Source organism: Hakea prostrata, chromosome 6, assembly GCF_041222555.1.
Source record: "Hakea prostrata isolate BN-2017 chromosome 6, UWA_Hpros_2, whole genome shotgun sequence".
Classification (NCBI taxonomy): domain Eukaryota; kingdom Viridiplantae; phylum Streptophyta; class Magnoliopsida; order Proteales; family Proteaceae; genus Hakea; species Hakea prostrata.
In genome coordinates this window covers 25,239,932-25,261,201 of record NC_142605.1, presented here as the reverse complement: position 1 = coordinate 25,261,201, position 21,270 = coordinate 25,239,932, and the positions used below count along the sequence as shown (strand labels likewise).

The following is a 21,270-nucleotide window of genomic DNA, read 5'->3' as shown; positions in this document are numbered from 1 at the left end:
ATAAATTTAAATAAACACCTAGTTTAGCAAAATAAATAAATAAAATGAATATTAATATAATATTTATGCTGGAAAAAAAAATCTGCACACATGAAATGCATGTTAAGTTTAAGCCAAAAATAATTAATCTTAAGTTAAAGAATGATTAAAAAAAAAAAAAAACCAAACAACCCAACAGAAGGTAGTTCAAATGACAAAGATCAACGTCTCATTCTACAAAGTCAAGTGTTCGAATCTCCTAAAAATACGCTCTATGTAACGCGACCATCAAGAAAAATGTTGGAAACTATTACAATGCCATTGTTCGGTGTCTAACTTCACTTTCCATAGCATCTTATGAGTAAGGCCAAGATCAGGATCAAAACCAAATTAGGCTATTTAGGATCAGGGCAAGGGTTTTAAGAAGATAGTCCAATCAATCAATTTGCTATCTAAGTCGAAATCAACGAACAAGATCTCCAGATGTTATATAACAAAATACTCCTGAACCACAAGATCCTTGTCAAATAAGTACACGAGAGCTGACGTTGCATGGCGTGGCGGGTATGATTTCCCAAGCTGGGCATTGAGCTGGCATGAATTGAAACCTTCACGCACCCACAGAAGAAAATCTCCAGCACGATCGAAACGTGTCTATCAGTTGCTGCAGGTTACCGTGATACACCGTTTCTGAAAGCAAATCAAAACCCTTGAATTGGATCTCTGCGTTTCGGTTGGGCCTTTCGTCGTAAATCCACTTGGAATCGGGACTTGTAACCCTTCCACAGATCTCTCTGAATTTTCGCCGATCAATTTGCTCTATTTTCTCGTGCAAATTGAAATTTTTAATCCCTTCTGCTTTTGAAATTTTTTCCCTGAAGATTTCCTTCTTGAAAATCTTCCGCTTTTTAATCGCCGGGAAATCTATTTTTCCTGAATTTTCCGGCGAGAAAGCAATGGGAAGTATCAATGAAACATCAGCGGTTATGGCCTATGCCCTCAAGGACGCCTCTAGTTGGTGGGATGATATCAATAACTCAAGTTTTTGGCAGAATCGAATTTTTCATGCCCTCGCAATACTTTATGGCTTGGTTGGCTTCGTTGCTCTGGTAAAAATTTGACTTTGTTTGTTTAGCATAAGATTTTATTTCAATAGAATGTTGCGTTTCAAGGTTTTCAAATTGGAGGGAAAGACGGTTAAAAGTTCCAATTTTTGGGATTTTGCATGTATTATTATACCTGGTTGTAGGGTTATGATCCGGAAGGCAGAGTTATACGGTTCCTTACGGATTTATTCAGTTTTTGAAGCTACTTTCTTGGAATTTTATTTTATTTTATTTATTATTATTATTATTATTAAAAAAAAATTTGAAATTGGAGGGAGAAGGGGTACTAGAAGTTTTACTTTTGGGAAATTTTGTTCGGAATTTTATTCTGTTATTCTAGTTTCTAGCTCCTCTTTTCTCTCTTTTTCTTTTTTTTTTTTTTTTTTTTTCTTTGCCCTTTTGGGGTTGCCCCCGGGGGGGGTGTTTGGGAGATGGAGGGCTTTGGGTGGATGGGACTAAGGACATCTCAAGACATGGAATTATTAGGATTCGTTAGGAATTCATTATGTGTGGCTCAGTTTGTGTATCAGATGAATTAAACTCAATGCAAACTACGGTTTCTGGGTTTTTGTGAATTTTATGAAAAAGTAGTTCAAATTCAACTTTTGGGATTTTCATGTATTGTTATTTTTTAAAATGGATACGTCTCAGAAAATAGGATTTCTGAGTTCATTGTGAATTAACCTCATATGGGAGTATCTACAAGACAAAGTAGTTAGAGGGTCATTTAATCAAATCCACTTTTATGTACTTCTATTCCAGTGAACCATTATTCGACTATTTGAATGAATCTTCGAACCCCAAGAGAAGGAAGAGATGTTCGATAGGTAGGTTTTTATGGCAGATAAAGAACCAAAACTTATTTAAATGTTCCCCTTAATATAAATTTACTTGAAAAAGGTACTCAACATTGTTCATGCTATTTTATAGAAGGTACCTATTTGTGTGTTTCCACTTAAACTGTGGCTGTATGAGATGAAATTCTTGAGTGTATTATGGCAATTTGGTTATGGTTTCGTCAAATTACTATTGATCTAGTGATATGTTTTTTTCTTTAATTTTCTTAGTTGTGTGTGTATTGCAGATCCAACTTATTCGAATAGAATTGAGAGTTCCTGAGTATGGTTGGACAACACAGAAGGTTTTTCACTTTCTTAACTTCTTGGTGAATGCAGGTTGGTATCTTTTTGTTTGTTGATAATTTTTCTTTTATAAATATGTTGTGTTTTTCATTTTTAACGTAAATGATTGTGGTTTACAGTTCGTTCGTTGGTCTTTGTGTTCCGCTGGAATGTGCAACAAATAAAACCTGAGGTTTGGGAGTTTATTTTTCATGGGCTTGTAGCTTTACAACTATCATATTTGCGGTTTGCCTGCCTTGTTAGTTTGTTTCTAATAGTTTAGTTTGATTTACTGTCAGATTTTCCAACATATCTTGCTCGATATGCCAAGTCTCGCGTTCTTCACAACATATGCGCTGTTAGTTCTGTTCTGGGCCGAGATATACTATCAGGTTGGAATTTAGATACAGTTAATCAGCTTATGCTTATATACATTAATACTTATATATTTTTAAAAATTTTTTGAGTTATTTTTTTGTTTCGACTCTTAATCTTCATCAGGCACGTGCAATATCAACTGATGGGCTGAGGCCAACTTTCTATACTGTTAATGCTATTGTGTATAGCATCCAGGTAATGTCTGGTGTTTCCTTTGGTCATCAGTGTTCCTGGTTAGAGGAAAGCTTGTAATGTGAAAATTTGAATGAAATATGCTATGTTTCCTAGTGCTCAGGATTATGAAGTACTGTGTTATCTTTCAAATCTTTTCATTTTGTTTGTAATTTCTTTTTAACTTGTTGGTATTGGCTAAAGGAGAGAGCTACCAGTGGTTGTAATTATGCTGGGCATTGCATTCCTTATCTCCTTTAGAATGAAAATGAAATGGGAAATTCATCTTCTAGTGACATAATTATATGGTTGACCAGTACTTCTTGTACATTATATGATGTCATTTAAAGTATATTAAATTCCTCTGCTGTAATTATTGAGAATTAAATAACGGATAACTTGAAAGTGCTCCCTGTTATTGGATTTTTGGAGGGGGAAAAAACGCACCTTTAAAACTAATGGTGTTAACTTAAGGGGGGGGGGGAGAAGAAGAATAAATGATTCTTTTGGCCTCATTTGTATCCCTTCATATAACCCATTTTCTTAATGATTCTACCCTCAGGCTCCTCTCCTCTTCTTTTCACTCCTATTTGAGATACCGTTGCCCAAAGTTGTCAAGGTGACCGAAGCGGTTGGGGCTCCGCCTAGGCGATTAGGTGACAAAGCGGCGCCTAAGCGGCAATAAGACGACCAAAGCAGTTGGGTCAAAAATTTTCAATATGACTATTTTTATGCTGAGAAATCTCTATTATATGCTAAAGAAATATTCAAGAATCACATTCATCTAAAAAAAAAGTATTCAAGAATCATAATTATGAAAGATTATTAAAAAAAAAGCACAAATATAAGTTCATCTCATCAAGCATCATAACATATGACTATAAACTATATAAAATTATAAGTATCAAAATGAAAGTAGTAATTTCACATTCTTACTTACCTCTATGATAGTGTGATGCCAAATAAGTGCCTTATCTATTTAATCATTCATTGATTCCCAATTTCAAAATGACTAACTATTAAATTCGTATACGACTTTGTAGAATAAAATTAATTTTTAAAAAAATCGAAAAAAATATTATCATGTAAAAAATGTCAAAAAGGTGACTGTTTTGGTGTCTAGGCGGTAATATGGTGCACAAGGCGACAAAGTGGTAGCAATTAGGTGAAAAAGCGGCAAAAAAACTGCATGTTAACAAAGCAGTTCAAAACAAGGCGGTTGAAAAACCTCCTTGCCGCCTAGGCGGATGCTTTGACAACTATGCCACTGGCCACCAATTGAGCTTTGGCCAACCGAACAAGGGCATCCATTGGCACATCAAGAAGGCCAAGACTGCAGTGGACGAGTTTGTGCAGTTTCTTGCTCGGACCCTAACCACCAGCACCACTGCGTAAGAGTGCTGTGGCTTCTCCTCTGGATTCAGCTTTTTGGGGATCTTTTCTTACCACAGTTTCCCTCCGGATTCATGTTTTTGGGGACCTTTTCTTGCCTACCACTCTAGATTCAGCAAACAACTAGTATTAAGCCTTTTCCCAACTTATGGGTTTGGCTTAATGGATCCAAACAAAACAGAAACTGAAAATAATGGTGTAAAAACTAGAAATACAAAGACGGGTAGGAGAATGGGAAAATTAATACCAAAAAAAAAAAATGGAAAGTGGGAATAAGAGAAGTAACAAACAGCCCAACAAAAAAAGAAAATCTCAGCTACATAGGTTCTGGTACATGAATCTTTGCCCTCCTATAGGCTTTATCTGAGGTCATGCTAGCATAAGACCTAAACTTTGTAAATCCTTCATGACAACTTCACCTATGGTCATTTTAGGCCTGTCTCTACCTCTTTTAACTCCTTCAATTTGGATCATATCACTTCTCTTTACTGGGGCCTCCTTAGGGCTTCCTTGAACGTGGCCATACCATCTCAACCAACTCTCCCATAGTTTTTCATTTATCAAGGATGCAAGGCTACTCCCAAGACCTCTCTACTGCGCTCATTCCTTACTTTATCTTTGCTAGTCTTCCACACATCCATCTTAATACCCTCATATCTGCAACACAAAGCTTCTCAATATGCACTGCTGAACTGCCCAACATTCTGATCCATACATCATAGCTGGGTAGATACCGGTACTGGATCCTATTGGATTAAATCTTGGACTTGATTATAGGCTTTTTCCAGATTAATGAAAACCCTATGGAAACCCTTTTTTTCCATCCCTATATCTTTCTGTAAGCCTCCTCATTAGGTAGATAACTTTTGTAGTAGATTTACTTCTCATAAGCCAAATTGGTTCATTGAGATATAAGTCTCCCTTTTCACGTGCTTTGTTGATTTTCTCCTAAGCTTCATTGTGTGACTTATTAGCTTCATGCATCTATAATTATTGTAGCTTTGATTACTACTTTTATTCTTGTATGTTGGGACTACAATGCTTCTCCTCCATTCATCTAGCATCTTCCTTGAGATCATAATCCTATTAAATAGTTTGGTTAACCAGAAAACTTTGTGGTCTCCTATGGCTTTCCAAACTTCTATTCACATCTCATCTAGGGGCGTCAACTGGTCTGGCTCTGGGCTATTGGTATGGTTCTTTAGCAATTCTAATTCCATGACATCAAGACCAGAACAGGGCCAATAAGCTTACGGTTCCAAATCTAACATCAAACACTGGCTACCGGTTCTACTTCCTTAGCGGTTCCAACTTATCCAAGAATTTATACTTCTAAGGCTTTTCAAACAAACTACTCTTCTTCTTCTTCTTCTTCTTTTTTTTATTTTTTTTAAATGACGTTCCAAACCTTGTAGGTTGCTATAAAACACATTTTTTGAGTCTTAATTCTCCGGCCAAGACAAATGAAACCCTACAATGTTGCTGTTAGTCACTGTGTTTATTCTCTTTTTGGATAAATATAAACCCTTTGGATTATTCTTGAGATTGAAGAGTAATTAGCTATTTATATTTAAGAAAGAGTGCAAATTTCCTTGAATTTATGCATATGCCAACTGGTTCTACTGGTTCCAATCATTAGGACCAGATCTGTGCCAATAAGCTATTGGGTGGGCCGATTCAGGTTCTTACTGGGATGGTTGGGGTCCTTTTACTGGCTCTAGTCCAAAGTTGACACCCCTAATCTCATCCAAGAATGTTGTCTTGCCTACATGTATCTTTTTAATGCTTCTGTAGCTTCTGTCTCACTTACCTGCTGAACATACCTTTGGCATAAGATGTTGATGTGAACACAAGGACCCCTGTTGACCAAAAACTCAAGTTGGTCCCCCAGGATGGCTCCAAGAAGCCACCCTACGCTGGGTAAACCTTTGTAGAGGGGTCTTTTGGGCCTTCTTGCCCTTAATTTATTTATGAAATTAAATTTTAGGATTTCCCGAAATATTTGCTGAGTCCAGTTTGTTGAGTTGAGTCAGGTTTGGTTTTGCTTAAGTGTCCAGATTGATTTATAGTTGGTTGCTTTAGTCTTAAGTTATCTTAAATTTTTTTTTTGGTAAGAGTTATCTTTAATTAACATGTGCTTAAAAGGATAACTTGAAGTGTGTTAGAGAGATTCCAAAGTTATTTTTGATTCCCATTATAAGTGTTTGGATAAGAATCCAGTCCAATATGTAATGTGACCCTATCAGTGAGGGGATCCCAGTTAGAGTTGGAGTTTGTTATTTAAAGCTATAAATAGCCTCTTCATGTAATGTTATTTTCAGCTTGGATTGATTAATGAATCGGGGTATTTTTGCCAAGAAGTGGTAGGGTTCCTGAGAGGGGGACCCTGCAGTTTTTTATTGAGCTTCTAGTTTCTAGCATGCAGTCTTCAATCAATAGCAAGCATTCATCTTCTTCAGCAGCTAATCCCATCACAGCAGCCTTCCAACAGCCAAACATTCATCTCCAAGCAAACAAGTACAGCAGCCTGCCCCTACCTTCCCCCCTGACTGCAGTCTGCTTTCCCCCTCTCCTGACTTGCACGCCTTTCCCCTAGACCCTGCCTTGCTGGTGCCTCAAATCAACAACATCCCCTATGTCCCACGATTCCCTTAAACCTTTCCCCTATTCCTCACAACCTCCCCAGCCCCTTTCCCTGTCTACCCTAGCAGCCGCAGGTCTCTCACCCTTCCCTTCTTCCCCACAGCAGCATATCCTAGTCCCTTTAGGAAATCCCAAATCCCAGCCCTTAAATCCACTCTCCTCCCACCATTAGAATAGCAGGAATATTTAGGCACCATCCCTACTCTTAGTTTCTTCAAAACAACCCTATTTTCTGGAGTTTATAATTTCCTGCATTCATCTTCTTCAAGTGATTTGCAGAATTTTATAAATTTTAGAAAAAACCTAATTGCTTAAACCTCAGTCCCTCATTCCCTGAAACAACTTTTGACTTGTAGATTAGCAACATACTCAAGTCTGATCTGCAGGACGGCAAGCTTAGCCCCTCTCCCAACCCTAGCCGAAACCCTAGTTTGCCCTAAAATTCAAAATTCAAATCTGAATTTGAAATCCAATAGAATTCAGATCTGAATTTCATTCTCAACAGGCTTGAATTGCTTTAAATAAAATCCCCTCCACCTATTGCTGAAATTTCCTGGGCAGCAACAAATCTAGTGAAATTACAGCTTTACCCTTAACCCTAGATCTGTGATTACATCAGATGTCTTGTTGGATGCTGTCTTTATTCTAGTCAATCCTATTTGATCTATATCCTTTTAGTAGGTCACAAGTTTACTCATCACATCTCTTTGTGTGAGATGCAACCTTGTGTGGAAATTTTGGTGAAACTCAAGATCTAGGAAGATAGAAGATGAAAGCCATGGTTTCAAGTATCAAATTTGTGTCTGCCAGGTTGCCAGTTTGAAAGAAAATCATTTCAGAATTTTTCTAGAAGCCCTTTTCGCCTTAAAATTGGCCTAGAACAAGATCAGCGAGAAAATTGGTTTCCTACAGTTCTGTTTGATTTATGATCAATCTGGTAATACCTACAGGAAAAGAAGCATCCACCTAAAATGGGGTTACCTTTGAAACCCAAATGGTGGCTTCATCCAGAAACTCCGTTAATGAAGTCGTGCTTCCTCCTATGCTTCTGAACCATCTGCTCCAAGGCTATATAAAAACCCTCCAATTGCAGCAAAGGTCAACATGGTTGCCCATCATCTAGTGTGTCCTTGTCAGCCCAGGAAATGTAACATTTCTCTCAATGAGAGGCACACTAATGTAAACCAGGTCTAGGATTAGGGGTATTTTTGTAATTTTCCTAGACTTAGGATTTGCCCAGGAAATTCCAGCGTAAGGGGGAAGGTTTTAGGGTTTCTAAGGTGATTTAGAGCCTGCAAAAACTGAATTCCAGATCTGAATCCTATTGCAGTCAGAATTCCAGATTTGAAATTTGAATTCAAAAGTCAGAATTAGGGTTAGGCTGGACTCGGCTAGGGTTAGGGATGGGGGAAGGCCTTGCTGCAACTGTAGGTCAGAGCTGAGGTGATTGGTCTGGACTTGTAATATGTTCAGAACTTGAGATAAGGTCTTTCAAAGAAATTAAAATTCTGCAGAATCTCAAGAAGAAGAGGAAGTGCATGTTTTTCTAAAATTAGGGAATAGGACTTAATTTCAGAAAATATTGGTAGGGCTTGAGTCTGGGGTTTCCTAATGATCCTAATGGAGGTGAAAGGAGTTTGAAAGGGGCTGGGAATTGGGGTTTTCTAGGTAAGGGGTTGCTGCTGCCGTGAGGAAGAAGGGGAAGGGGGAGAAGCCTTGAATGCTTAAGGGGGAGGCTAGGGTTTGATGGGATTGAAGGGTGAAGGGGCAGGGGTAAACAAGAGGGGAGGGGGCTGGGGAGGCTACGATGGGGAGGGAGTGGCACTCTAGGGTTGCGCAGGGAAAGGGAAGATGTGGGGAGGCTGCGGACAAGGAGCAGAAGGTTGGGACTGGGGTTGGGAGTCTTCTACTTGGATGTTGGTGATGCTTGATGGGATTAACGCTTTGAATGGTGAGAATGCACTTGAAGGTTGAATGCAGAAGATTAGAATACTTCATTAGACAACTGCAGGGTTCCCCTCTAAGTAACCCTGCCACCTCTTGGCAAAAACACTCAATTCATTGATCAATCCAATCTGAAAATTACAATGTAATAATAGGCTATTTATAGCCTGAAAATAAAAGACTTTGACTCAACTTGGAACTCCTTAACAGATGAGGATCCAATTACACCTGTAATAATAATGCGACTTCTACCACTCAGGACTCTTTCAAAACAATTAGTCAAAATAAAATTCTCCAAACATAACCAAACTCAACTCAAATTGCAAAATTAGACTCAACTAGAATTCTGAAATTATAGGATTAATTCCAGAATAAAAAGGCTAAATTTTCCAAAATTCACCTCAAAAGGGGTTCGGCCAACCCCCACTTGAGCTTTCGGCCAGGAGGGTCCTTGTGTTCACATTACACACCATTCCATGTTGCAAAAACTGTTCCCCAGATAATCCCAGCAGCCAAACCCAAAATTCACCCTTGACTGTCTTATCATTGCAGTGTCATCATCATAATCATAAGAATATGGCTGAGAAAAAAATACAGTTATACTTATTACACCAAACTGAACTGCAAAATGGTAGCTGGCTGGAGCAGGAGGCGGTGAGTTCCACTACCTGGTTAAGAAAATAAAATAGTAAGTTTGCCTTGTCTCAAAGGTAGCTTGGCCATTTAGTGAAATACAACTTGATGGCATCATCACTTAACAGGAATCAACTAATGGAGTGGACTAACCTGATGTTATTACTTATTACATACAAGTAGGGGTGGTACATGGAGCTTTTTTCAAAAGGTGGGAGTGACATTATGTTGCATCTAGTACTAGGGGGGGTGTGTAATTTACCCTTCAATAATTATATTTGGCGGATTGTATTAGTTTGCTATTTTAGGTTTATCTAGGTCAGTAGGTTGTAAATCATAAACAATAGCATGATATGCTTATGTTGGTTGGTTACAACTGAATGATGTTTGGTTCATCCGAAGATTCTGAACCATTTCTGTGGATCTTTAGGAAACCTTTTTTTTTCCTCTTTTGGGAGGTGGGGCTGGGTGGGGGGTTTTAAATTGGGAAAGGTGGTTTTTGGGGAATGCGAAGGTCAGCACGGCTTGAACTTTCATGAGGGTTATTTTTTAAGTCTGTCTCATATACTGATACTTTGCATGCTAATTAGTAATTTCACTATTGGTGTTTTTAGGTTGTTATTGCTATTTCCTTTTAGTTACTGGTGTAATGTTGTGATTTGTTCCAAGATGTGTCAGTAAGTGCATGAAGATATGGTGTTCCTTCCAACATTTATTCAAAAAATTGCTTATATGTGAAGGGATCTAGCTGATAAGCAATTCAGTCTGAAGATACTAGATTTTGGAACTCAGATGCCAGTGGTCCCAATGATCAAAGATGTGATCAGATCTGGTGTAAGGAAAGTTGCTGTGTTCTCAATCAAACCGATAGATGGGGAGTGGAAAAGATGATATTATTTTTCTTGGGAGGAAAAAGAACAGCTTTTAATAAAACTTGTTTCTAAAAGGTGAGGGTGTATTACATGTATAAAGACTTCCTAAAGTCCCTTAATCAACTCATAAAGGGACTCCTATTTACTGTAACACAATAAAGTAAACAGAAGTCTGTCTACTAATTAAGTATTCTTATATAATTAGGTAACTTTTAATCAACTCATAAAGGGACTCCTAATCATGTAGCACACTTAGTAAAGTAAATAGACTCGAAACAGAAGCCTATGTACTGATCTTATCAAAATGGTAAGACTTATTTACTAATCCCATGTACTAACTTTATCCCACTTAATGGGCTAATAAATTCCGCCCATTAAAATGAAAATAAAAATAAATTAAAAAGAAGAAGGGGGGGAAAAAAAGAAAAAAGAAAACTTATAATATAATTTCCCAAAGGTCAATTCCTGCTCATTGAACTCCAGCCCATGAGAGTAAATCTTGGCTGGGTTCTATATATGATGGGTTTGATCAGAAAGTTTTTATTCTAGCAAGTAATTTTTAAGGGCATAAAATAGGAGTTATGTACTTTTATTTCCCTTAGATGGTTTTTTCTGGGTGGTAAATTCAATTGTTTTGCTGGGTTGAACCAGTGTTTCAATTTAGTTGTTTTAGGCATGGTTCAGGATCTCAATATCAGGGCCCATCTAGCCAACTGAAGAAAGAGAGTTGGCTTGAGATCTCACCAAGTTATTGGGATCCCCCCCAAACCCGCAAAAAAAAAAAAAAAAAAAAAAAAAACTCAGGAGTCAACACAAGGAGCAATAGGGGTCATTTTGAGCTGAAACTTGCTCTCCAGCCTATTTTAGCCCTTCCTACTACCAGTGACCTCAGGCTTATGAAAAAAGCTAGTGTAAATGTGAGTTCCACTTCGGAGCCCGAGTGGGAAACCACCATGCTGAAGTGAGACCTTGAAATGGCCTGCTGTACACGCCAATACTCGTACTTCAATGCTCAGAATCAAAATTCAATCTAGTTTAATACATTGCACATGTTCATAGTTCAAATTACAAAGCTTCAGTGATAATTCAATCATCAATTTTCCAACTTGAGAGTTGAGAATTGAGACCCTATGTGCTATAAGCACATTGTGTCGTATTGCTAAATGTAAAAAGCGAGACATGAGATCTTGAGAGTACTCCAACCATGGTTTCAGGATATCCACTTTTTGGCTTGGGGAATGCTTTCTTATTAAGTCTTTTGTGGGGCTAGATTAGGACTTTGTTTTGAGTGCATTTCAGTTTCCTAGTGAGTTTAGAGTGTCTAACAGGTTTAAGGCTTGGTTGGCCTTTCCTTTTCAATGTAGGATCCTATCTTTGTGTTTCTATAATGTTTCAGGGTATCTAGTATTCAAAATGAATATATTTATGAGATTATGGTTTTGAGTATTGCTTAGCATTGTGAGAGTTATTCAGCTTTTCCCTCCATCAAATTCTTCACCCTTCCCCAACCTGCCCTACTAGATTCCTTAAATATCTCCTTTAGGTTCAGGATCAAGCAAGACTCAAATGTATTTGAGATCCTCTGACCAACTGAGGTGCTGATACACCACAACCATCTCTTCCAAGCAGCACCCATTGAAGAAGTGAGTTAAAGTAAGAACACAGAAGTCAATATAAACCAGAGCTTAGAAGCTAAGAATAGAAACTTGATATTTGGTAGCCAGATTACTAAATTAAGTCCCAGGAAGTTTGATCTAGAATGTCACCTGGATAAACTGGAAATTGGATATTTGGTAACCAGATTACTAAATTAAGTCCCAGGAAGTTTGATCTAGAATGTCACCTGGATAAACTGGAAATTAACACTTTCTACCTCTACTATTAAGAGGTGATTAGACTGACCGAGAATAAGTTAAGACAGGGTAGAGGTGTCAGATTATTGTAAATAATTAATTTGAACTTCAATATAACTGCCAGAATTAGATTGATACCTGGTAGCTATTAATGAGAGAAGTAGAGAAGATTGACACTAATCTGAAATAGGACTTCAGAGTTCAGACTAGAAACAAAAGTTGATGATTGAGAGAGAGGTAGATAATAAGGAGATTGATGGAAGAACATAATGGAGAATAAATAAAAACACATAAGAGATCAGGAGAGAAATAATCTAGCCTCACGCAAGTTGCAAGGCTATTTGTTAAAACAAACACCACAAAATAGCAAATCAAAATAGAAACAGAATGAAAAGACACAGAGATTTAATCGTGGTTCACACACCAATGTGGTGTGCTACTTCCATGGGCGTAGAGGAAAAGGTTTTTCACTATGTGGAAGAAGAACAAAAGGAGATCTCACAACTATGGAGGCTTTAAAGCACTGACACCCCATTTTTTGTTTGAAAAACACAGACACCCCAATTCATTAAACACATAAGTCCATTCTGTTAGTAAAACAGTTAACCCACTGTTTATTTTTCTTTAATTCCAAAAATGCCCTTACCAAAATCTGAGGGAAAAAACTAAAAAAAAATCCAAACAACAATATCTTCATTAATAACCTTCATAGGTGGAAGATTTTTCTTTTGGTAAATGAGAATAAGGTGGAGTCAGGAATCCAATTGGGTATAGCAATTGTCGGAATTAGGTGGTAAATCAGCGTGGATGGAAATGGGCATGAGTGGGCGAGTGGGGAATGATTTGGTAGATAAGCATGTAATGAATGTGTCCTCCCATTCATTCCTCCTCATGTTGGTGCTGGTAAGCAGGTAGAATAGTAAAGCTATCTTTCAATCTCTATAGGAATCTTTTGTCTCATCTTTCGATTTCTTGGAAGAGTATAATAGTTTTTGCGATAATATAACTAACCATTCTAATAGATAGGACCTATGTGTTTTTCAAACAAAAAGTGGGGTGTCAGTGCTTAAAGCCTCCATTTTGGGGTGCCAATGCAATTTGCTTAAAAAAAAGGGAAGTTTGGAACTGTTAGATATGGCTCATGCTTCACATTCTATTGCTGATGAGTTTCCTTTGTAGTTTGGGCTTAGGCCCATGAATAGCGTTTGTGGCTTAAAAGGTGTTTGAAGGCAAAAGAGGAGCAAAAGATGTGTTTGAAGGCAAAGTAGTTGTGGAAATTAGGTGAAAATGGGATAGAAATCAACAAAAACCAAGGAAAAACAAGTTTTAGTTTTGAAACCTGCGAAATTTTGGTCGAAACTTTGGACTTTAAGGAAATTCTTGGAGTTTCGTTTCGTTTTCATTTTTGCGGATATTTTGGTCGAAATTTCGGTAATTTTGACCAAAATTTATACCATGCTCACAACCAATTGCCAAGAATGGTGTTACAAGAACTCTCACTCAAAATCCTAATCGAAAATCCCCAATTTGTCAATAATGTGGTAGGCGAACATAAGATGCATATATATGGAATCCAATTAGGTAAAAGGGTTGACCCATCGGGTCAGATCGTACTGTACTGTATTGTACCGTTGAGGCTACGACTCCGCACCCCCTCCATAGACTAAGATTAGTTGTAGGCTCAAAGCTTAGGCCCGAGCCCTCCGTTTCAACCACAAATCTCCAAAACGAGTCATTTGAGTCGCCACCAAAATATGTCGGTCCATCTTCCTAATTGGGTACAAGAATTCGGGTCACAACTTAACACTATTGTTGGCTACATCCACCAGCAAAGCTTCAAATCCTTTTCTGTTCAACACTCAAATGAGGATTACAAATTTTTTTTTTCTTGCATAGACTGAAGAATAAGAAGGCATTGACCATAAAACTTCTAATCATAGAATCCTTACAAGAATACAAGAATTCCAACAATTACTTACTTAAAAATTAGAATAACATGTCTCCAATAACCCATCACCATTAAAGAGTCAAAACTAATAAGTTAATGAAATCATAATTCTACTCCTATACTAAGTGACTGTATGCTTAAAAATACAAGTCCTGGCCATTCAGTTTGGCTTTTGGGATCTTCTGCATGGAGAGCACTTAAAAGAGAAATTAGAGGTGGCTTATAGCCTGATTTGCCATTCCAGGGCTCGATGCAGGCCCAGCCCTGCTGAACTTAGGGGACTGCTCTGGGATTTGCTCTATCTTTATCATTATTTGTTATTCTTTTTTACACAATAGGAAAATAATATTAATGTTGACCTACATTTATAGATATTTTTATGCATGTATAAAGAGGCTAGGGAAGTTTCAACTCTGGCCCCATCAGTGGGATTAAAAGCCCAGTTTGTGTCCTGAAAGTCTTGGGCTTCTTTTGGGCCAGACTTGCATCCTAGGATAAGATTATGTATTACAGGTGGAGTTATGGGTTTTGATTACATGCTTGAACATTGGTGCTGTTTTTTATTTTATGAAAATGATTTTTGTTATTCATTATCCTAACTTGATAGGAATTAGTGTGTCGCGCAGACACGTCTATTAACTATCATAGTTTGAATTCTCAGTTAAAATATTTCGGTTTCGATACTTGCTGAAACAAATAGTATGTGAATTGAGGTGTCTTTAACATTTTAGTTTTACCAAAGTGGACCACATTTTGATGGTATATTTTGGCCATTATGGTTTCATATTTAGTGGTGTGATTTTGTTTCAAGCAGGGTTTTAATTCTTGTGAAAAATAAGGAAAAGATCTGTGGTGTTGTGTCTGTTTCTGTTATTGTTTGAAGTAGATTACCTTTGTTGACCCTTTTTGTTTGAATTTCTACAGATAGTGTTGTGGATAATTTTGTGGTGGAAGCCATTCTCAGCTGTACTCGTTCTGTCCAAGATCTTCTTTGCAGGTCATGCAGTATTTCTATGGAGATTTATTAATCAATTGTTGCTTAAGTCTAATCTAACATGTTAATATCTGTTATGCAGGTGTCTCATTTTTTGCAGCCCTTGGGTTTCTTCTTTATGGAGGGAGGTAAGAACTTTATTTCTTGGACTCTTAATTGCTCTTACTGTGCTAGAATATATAACATGTATAGATTCTTCCTTTATTTAAATTTCACAAACACCCTTTGAGAAATGAGCTTTCCTATGCATGCAGTGGGCATTTACCTTTACATTCTTGAGATAGACACCCAAACATGTGTAACCTAATCTGCATCATTCTATAAAGCACGTCAATTGGCTTATTGTCCTGGTGGTTGGCTTGCAAATGTGCTCATAGTGAGAGTCAAGGATAGAAGTTGGGATTTCAAGACTACAGATGATGCATTTTTTTTTCATTGACAGAAGTACAACCCTATCTAGATAGGCTTCAGTGATGGTCATGGTATCTTTCAAGTTGGTTGGTTGGTTCTCAAGTATTCCTGGGCATCTTATCCAATGCACCATTTATCCATGAGTCATGTCAAGTGTTTGAGGTCTGATGAGATCTTGATAGTTTCCTTGGTTTTGACTTGTGTTGAGTCGAGATATGGTGTGAAATAATAATACATCTTCTCAGCTGAAGTTATCCTGCTGATAATCTCAGCTTATATTTTGGTATCCTGCTTGAAATTCATGAAGCTAGTTACATAAATACGTTTCAGTCTTTTGAGTCAAAAAATTTGACCTTCAGTGAATCCTAATGGTTTCGCCAATTTCTCAAGAAAACAGCTGTCACTTATTTGCTCCAAACCTTACCGAAAAGGTTTGGAACACTTGGGTTTGACACTCAAGAACAACCTTTGGGAGATATGAGCCTGAAAGGTTGACACTTCTTCAATATAAGGATGAACATAAGTAATAAGGGTTTGTGCTTTCTAGTTGTTGGCATCATGGTTGTCAAAGTGTCCGCCTTGTTTTGAACCTCTTTGTTAACATGCAATTTTTTTGCCGATTGTTCACCTAATTGCTATTACTTTGTCACCTTGTGCACCTTATTGCCGCCTAGACACTAAAACAGTCACCTTTTTGACATTTTGTACATGATAATATTTTTTCTTGATCTTTTTAAAAATCAAATTTTATTCTACAAAGCTGTATACAAACTTAATTGTTAGCCATTTTGGAATTGGGAATCAATGAGTCATTAAATAGATAAGGCCTTTATTTGGCATCACACCATCATAGGGTTAAGTAAAAATGTAAATTACTACTTTCATTTTCATACTTATAATTTGATATAATTTATAGTCATATGTTATGATGCTTGATGAGATGAACTTATATTTGTGTTCTTTTTTTAATAATCTTTCATAATCATGATTCTTGAATGCTTGTTTTTTTTAGATGAATGATTCTTGAATGTTTGTTTATCTTATAATAGAAAATAGTCGTATTGAAAAATTTTGATCCAACCGCTTTGGCCGCCTAGGCACTGCTTTGTCGCCTAATCGCCTAGGCGGTGCCCCCAACCGCTTTGGTCGTGTTGACAACCTTGAGTTGGCGTATATAATTCAGTCTTGACTCAAAATATATACTTTAGAAACTACCATTTTGAGTTTGACTTTAGAAAACCTATGAGTTCCACCATTTGTATGCCACGTGTGTTTCATGACCTGATTAGGTCATATGGGAACCAAACCCAAGGACTGAGATCTGACATAAACATTCACTAATTTGGCCTAGATCTTGCCAACTTATTGAGACAAATCAGCAGTCTTATTTTATTTATTTATTATTTTTTGGGGGAGACTGAAACCAGCCTAGATATCAAGAACTGGAACCTTGCTTATGTAATATGTTTTTTTATGCTTTGTGATGGGCTGCATAGAACGATCATGAAATCACTGATTCCAGCCTTGGATAAATGTCATGGAAAGATTCTATGGAGAAAATCTATTCACTATTAAGTATGAGACTATGAGGAATTATTGGAGGAAATTTAAAATAAATGATAATAATAAAAAATAAAATAAATATAAGAAGATAAGAAAGCTCTAGATTGTTGAGTTGGGCCATGAATGTTGAGATGGGCCAATCCAAGGTCCTGTACCTACCTAATGGTCAGAAGGCTACATCATTTCTTCATGCTGCTCAAATCTTAGGCTGGCAGTCGTCAACGATCCCTTTTCCTTGTTAAAGGAATGCTGTTATCTACTGCAGGCTTTCAAGGCTTCCGCAAAGGGTTGCATCATGTGATGTTAACCATTGACATGGTACATACAGATTCTAGGTTCTTATGATAAGATACACTCTAGCCTGACACCACTGTGATTGATAAAGATGCCTTGATGAATGGCTCTTGATCGAGGATGTTAAAGATGTGGTTTCTGGTCTGTGATTTTCCATTGTTGTGTGGCTGTTGTGGAGATGGTCATGTCCTGTTTAACTTGCTTAGATCTATACAATATATCTATATAATTTGTTTCATTAAATTGGTTAAAGAGTTTGACATGTGCTACAGGCTTGGGGGGTTTTGCCAGAAATAATCTGGCTGACAGTTTGGATCTCTGAATGGTCTTGATTGTACAATTTAACTCCGTAACATTCCATATTTTATATGATTATTCTGCTGTCCTTTAAAGGGTTGGGTTACAGTTGGGTGGGGTTTTGGCAGTTTAAGCTCAAGTCCTTGTGCAACAGGCAGTTCATAAGGTGGGTTTTGGTGGTCTGCACTGAAGATTAAAATGAGAAGTGCAGGGATTGCTATCTCAACTTTCTACATGTGGTAATGGAATCTTAGCGGTGCAGTAGGTCAATAGAGGGTTGATATGTTGCTTCCACTGCACTATGGGGATCTGAGCCATGTGTCGTTTGACAGGTCATTGGCATAGCAGATTCATACGGAGATCGGAAAATTTTACTTATCGAATAGAACATGTCCTTTGCCATAGAAACATGAAAAAGAGTTAATTGAATTGGCTATAGGGTACAAATTTGCTGGGTGCAGCTGGTCAAGCTCACAGGTTGGCAATCCATGGCCAAGTCCAGACTATTTACTAATCAGGGCTGGCAGACCAAGTCTAGCAGCTCCCTATTTATTAACATGGCTGGGCTGAGAATTCACTTCAATAGCCAACAAAAATCCTGTTATTGGGTATCTTGATTATTTTACTTATGGTTCTGGCATTGCACTGATTGCCGTTGAACTTTTTGTTTCTTATTTTGCCAGACTCTTCCTAATGCTTCAACGCTTCCCTGTTGAATCGAAAGGTCGGAGAAAGAAGTTACAAGAGGTAGTTTTAGACCATCTACATGCACTTAAACATCTTCATGCTTCCTACTTATTCATTGTTTGTTTCTGGCTTGTTTAGGTTGGCTACGTGACAGCTATATGTTTCTCGTGTTTCCTAGTAAGATGTATCATGGTTAGTTGTTCTCCATCCCCCAATCTATTGTCTTGTGCTATGCTGTCCATTCTAGATAAATGTTTCATGATAGAAAAGGTTTTTGGTATTCCAAAGACAGCATGCTTCTGATGTAGTTGAAACCAGCTCTGATGCTTCGGTTGCCACTGCTAATGGCTGCATATCAATAGATGTTGTCAGTTTAGTTCTCTCTCTAATTTGCACGTTGCTTGCAACTTATGTATGTGACAGATGTGCTTCAATGCATTTGATAAAGCTGCTGATCTTGATGTTTTGGACCATCCAGTTTTGAACTTTATATACTACCTGGTAAGTTTTATTCATCGATGCACAACTAGTTATATGTAATTGTGTCAATCTAGCGTTTGAAAAGTAGGTTCAGGAAGCAAGACTTCTAACAGTTAAGGTAGCGCATCAACTAGTTGCAAACTTATCATGTTCAACTTTATAGATTTGTAACGCATACCTTCGGTAGTATGAAATATCCTTGAACTATAAAGCAGTGAACATTTGGATGTGTTCACTTGAAAAATAATGGAGCTGACAGTTTTGGTGGGCCAAAAGACCTCAGGTTTTGGGTACTCCCTCTGTCATTGGGTTTTTGAGATCCTCTCATCCCACGCTGACTCTTGTTCTTTTTTCTTTTTCCCCCCTAACTTTTGGTGTAGTTTCTTTTGCTTGATTTTCTTTTTTTCTCTTGTAATTTTCATTTTTGTAGTAAATAGAATTATAGGCATGCCCTTCACAATGGCTGATTCAACTGTATAGGAAATTGGTTGTTCAATGACAAGCATCTCATATTTTAGTTTTTCCAGTAGTAGGTTGTTCCAACTTATTCATTTTTCGACATGCGCCTATGACCTATATCCATCCCGTCTTCTCAAAATGCTTTGGTTGTACCATTCATAATTGATGGAACGTTCAGCTGCATTATTTATCCTCCTTGAAGAATGTTTTCTACTTTTTGAGTCTTTTTTACTACTGGTGCCCTCTTTATAGATTATAGTTATGATCTTTTTCTTGTGCAATTTCAGTCTCCTTTCAGGATCTGAACAGTTGTTCTTTTCTCCTTTTTTGCCCCTCGTAAAAATCTACAGTTGGTGGAAATTATACCCTCTATAATGGTTCTTTTCATACTGAGGAAGCTGCCACCCAAACGAAGTCTCACGCAGTATCACCCTATTCGATGAGAGAATTTGAAGTCATCATTTGATATCTTGGAGATCTGTGAAGCAGGGACTAATGGATAGCTTGGTTTTGAAAAAGCAATCTGCCCTACAAATAGGTGTGCGACCAAAGGGTAGCAGGACATGGTTTCTCCACTTTTCTTATACGCTCATCTTTTAGCATCTAAAACAGGGGTCTGTTACAGGTAAGTGTTGTAGATTATTGAAATGCAGACATCTTCATGCGAGGATTGTGAATTTTTGTGATCCACTTGACTCTTCCTTTTGCTTGGTTTGATTTATATTGTTTTTATAGTGGATGGCTTGTTGTATTGGTTCGATATATTTTTCAATACAATGATATCAAGCAGGAGGGGATGTATTCCTATTCAAAAACCGCATTTTTACACATCATAGTGATTACTGTTGCTTCAATATTTTGAATATATTGTTTTTGCAACTCCAGACATCCTGAGAACCAGGAGAAAGTAAAAAAGAAAATCTTTCTAGTCTATTCAAAGATAATATCACTATAGAACTGATCTAGCTTGAAAAAAGGGAAGGAGAAGGGATAATCAGATGGGTTTTGCAGATCTGGGATAGGCATGAAGGTACTTACTTGCTGCTCGAAGCTACGGGTAGAGAAGCCTGTTAAGAGTAAGCTTCACAATCTCTTGCGCTCTCTAGCTTTGCAGATCCTTCTCACTGCTAAATTTCTATGCAATTTTAAGAAACCAAAAAGGATTGAGACTTCGTTTAAGATCTGAGCAAGTGGGTTCAGGAAATATATTGGTTGATTGTGTTCTCTGTATTTCTAACAGTCTCGAATTATCTAACGGTCTCTCAATGCGTTTGAATGGTAGGTTTTCGTTATTTTTATAAGAAAAAACTTGGACATTCTCATGCAATTACAGTTGAATCTCGCAATGACTTTTTGATCTCTAATTTCCCCAGATGTTGGTGGAACCTCCAAAAGGGTTCCTCTTGCTCTGCTTGTTTTTAATGTAATTTCACAAAATTTCACTTTAAAAAATGACAAAAACTAAAAAAAGGGTCAACTTGAGAATTTTATTTGTGACAAAAAAAAAGTTTTAATGGTGTTAAACATCAAAGGCTTCCGTACAAACAGTGTCCAAAACCGTATTTCGCATTAAGAGAAGGAAAAAAACACACTAATTCAAAACAATCTTGATTACATCTTTCAAGAGCTTTAACACAAACAGATCAATTGATAACGAGTCCGGATCAGTGACCCGCGACGCCGCCCAAGAACCCGGTGAACTTTTCCCGGGGCCCGTTTTTGTGGCGGAGTCGGGCCCGACCCCCGCGGGGAGAAGACTAATTCATGATAACCTATCTGTAAGAACACCCACACTTCCTTGCCCAGCTTCATTACTAAGCATTACTCCCAAATCTTCAAAGGCTGCATCAACTTGTACATGCCGCAACTTATTCTGTATAGCACATCTATCCTTTGCTCTAGTTCAATCTGAGTTTTCCATCCATAAATAAAAATGAAAGATTTTCGTATATATATGCCAACCCAGGCAAATCAGGATCTTACATTAAAGCACATGTTCCATATGTGTTGTTACAAGCCAAGGAGCCATACCTGAGGTCTTCAAC

The 21,270-nt window shown here is 37.5% G+C and overlaps 1 protein-coding gene and 1 long non-coding RNA gene across 2 annotated transcripts; one reads left to right on the top strand and one right to left on the bottom strand.

Moving 5' to 3' along the window:
* Positions 1–567: 567 nt before the first annotated feature.
* LOC149012861 (tobamovirus multiplication protein 3-like) lies at positions 568–20,266 on the top strand. The gene is made up of 11 exons (XM_089160160.1): positions 568–1,088; positions 2,170–2,260; positions 2,347–2,399; positions 2,506–2,598; positions 2,708–2,779; positions 14,965–15,037; positions 15,117–15,162; positions 18,283–18,346; positions 18,425–18,478; positions 18,710–18,787; positions 19,576–20,266. Exons 1-11 carry the CDS (start codon positions 936–938, stop codon positions 19,666–19,668), a joined length of 870 nt encoding a protein of 289 aa, XP_089016286.1. The 5' UTR covers positions 568–935; the 3' UTR covers positions 19,669–20,266.
* On the bottom strand, positions 6,247–20,344 carry LOC149012860 (uncharacterized). Its single transcript, XR_016174130.1, has 2 exons — positions 20,264–20,344; positions 6,247–9,402 (listed from the first exon to the last, which is right to left on the bottom strand). It is a non-coding gene; the product is annotated as an uncharacterized LOC149012860 (long non-coding RNA).
* Positions 20,345–21,270: the final 926 nt, after the last annotated feature.

Coding starts and splice junctions, on each gene's coding strand:
- LOC149012861 (XM_089160160.1), top strand. CDS start 936: ATGGGAAGTATCAATGAAACATCAGCGGTTATGGCCTATGCCCTCAAG. Junction 1,089..2,169: donor TGGTTGGCTTCGTTGCTCTG/GTAAAAATTTGA, acceptor TGTGTATTGCAG/ATCCAACTTATTCGAATAGA. Junction 2,780..14,964: donor CTATTGTGTATAGCATCCAG/GTAATGTCTGGT, acceptor GAATTTCTACAG/ATAGTGTTGTGGATAATTTT.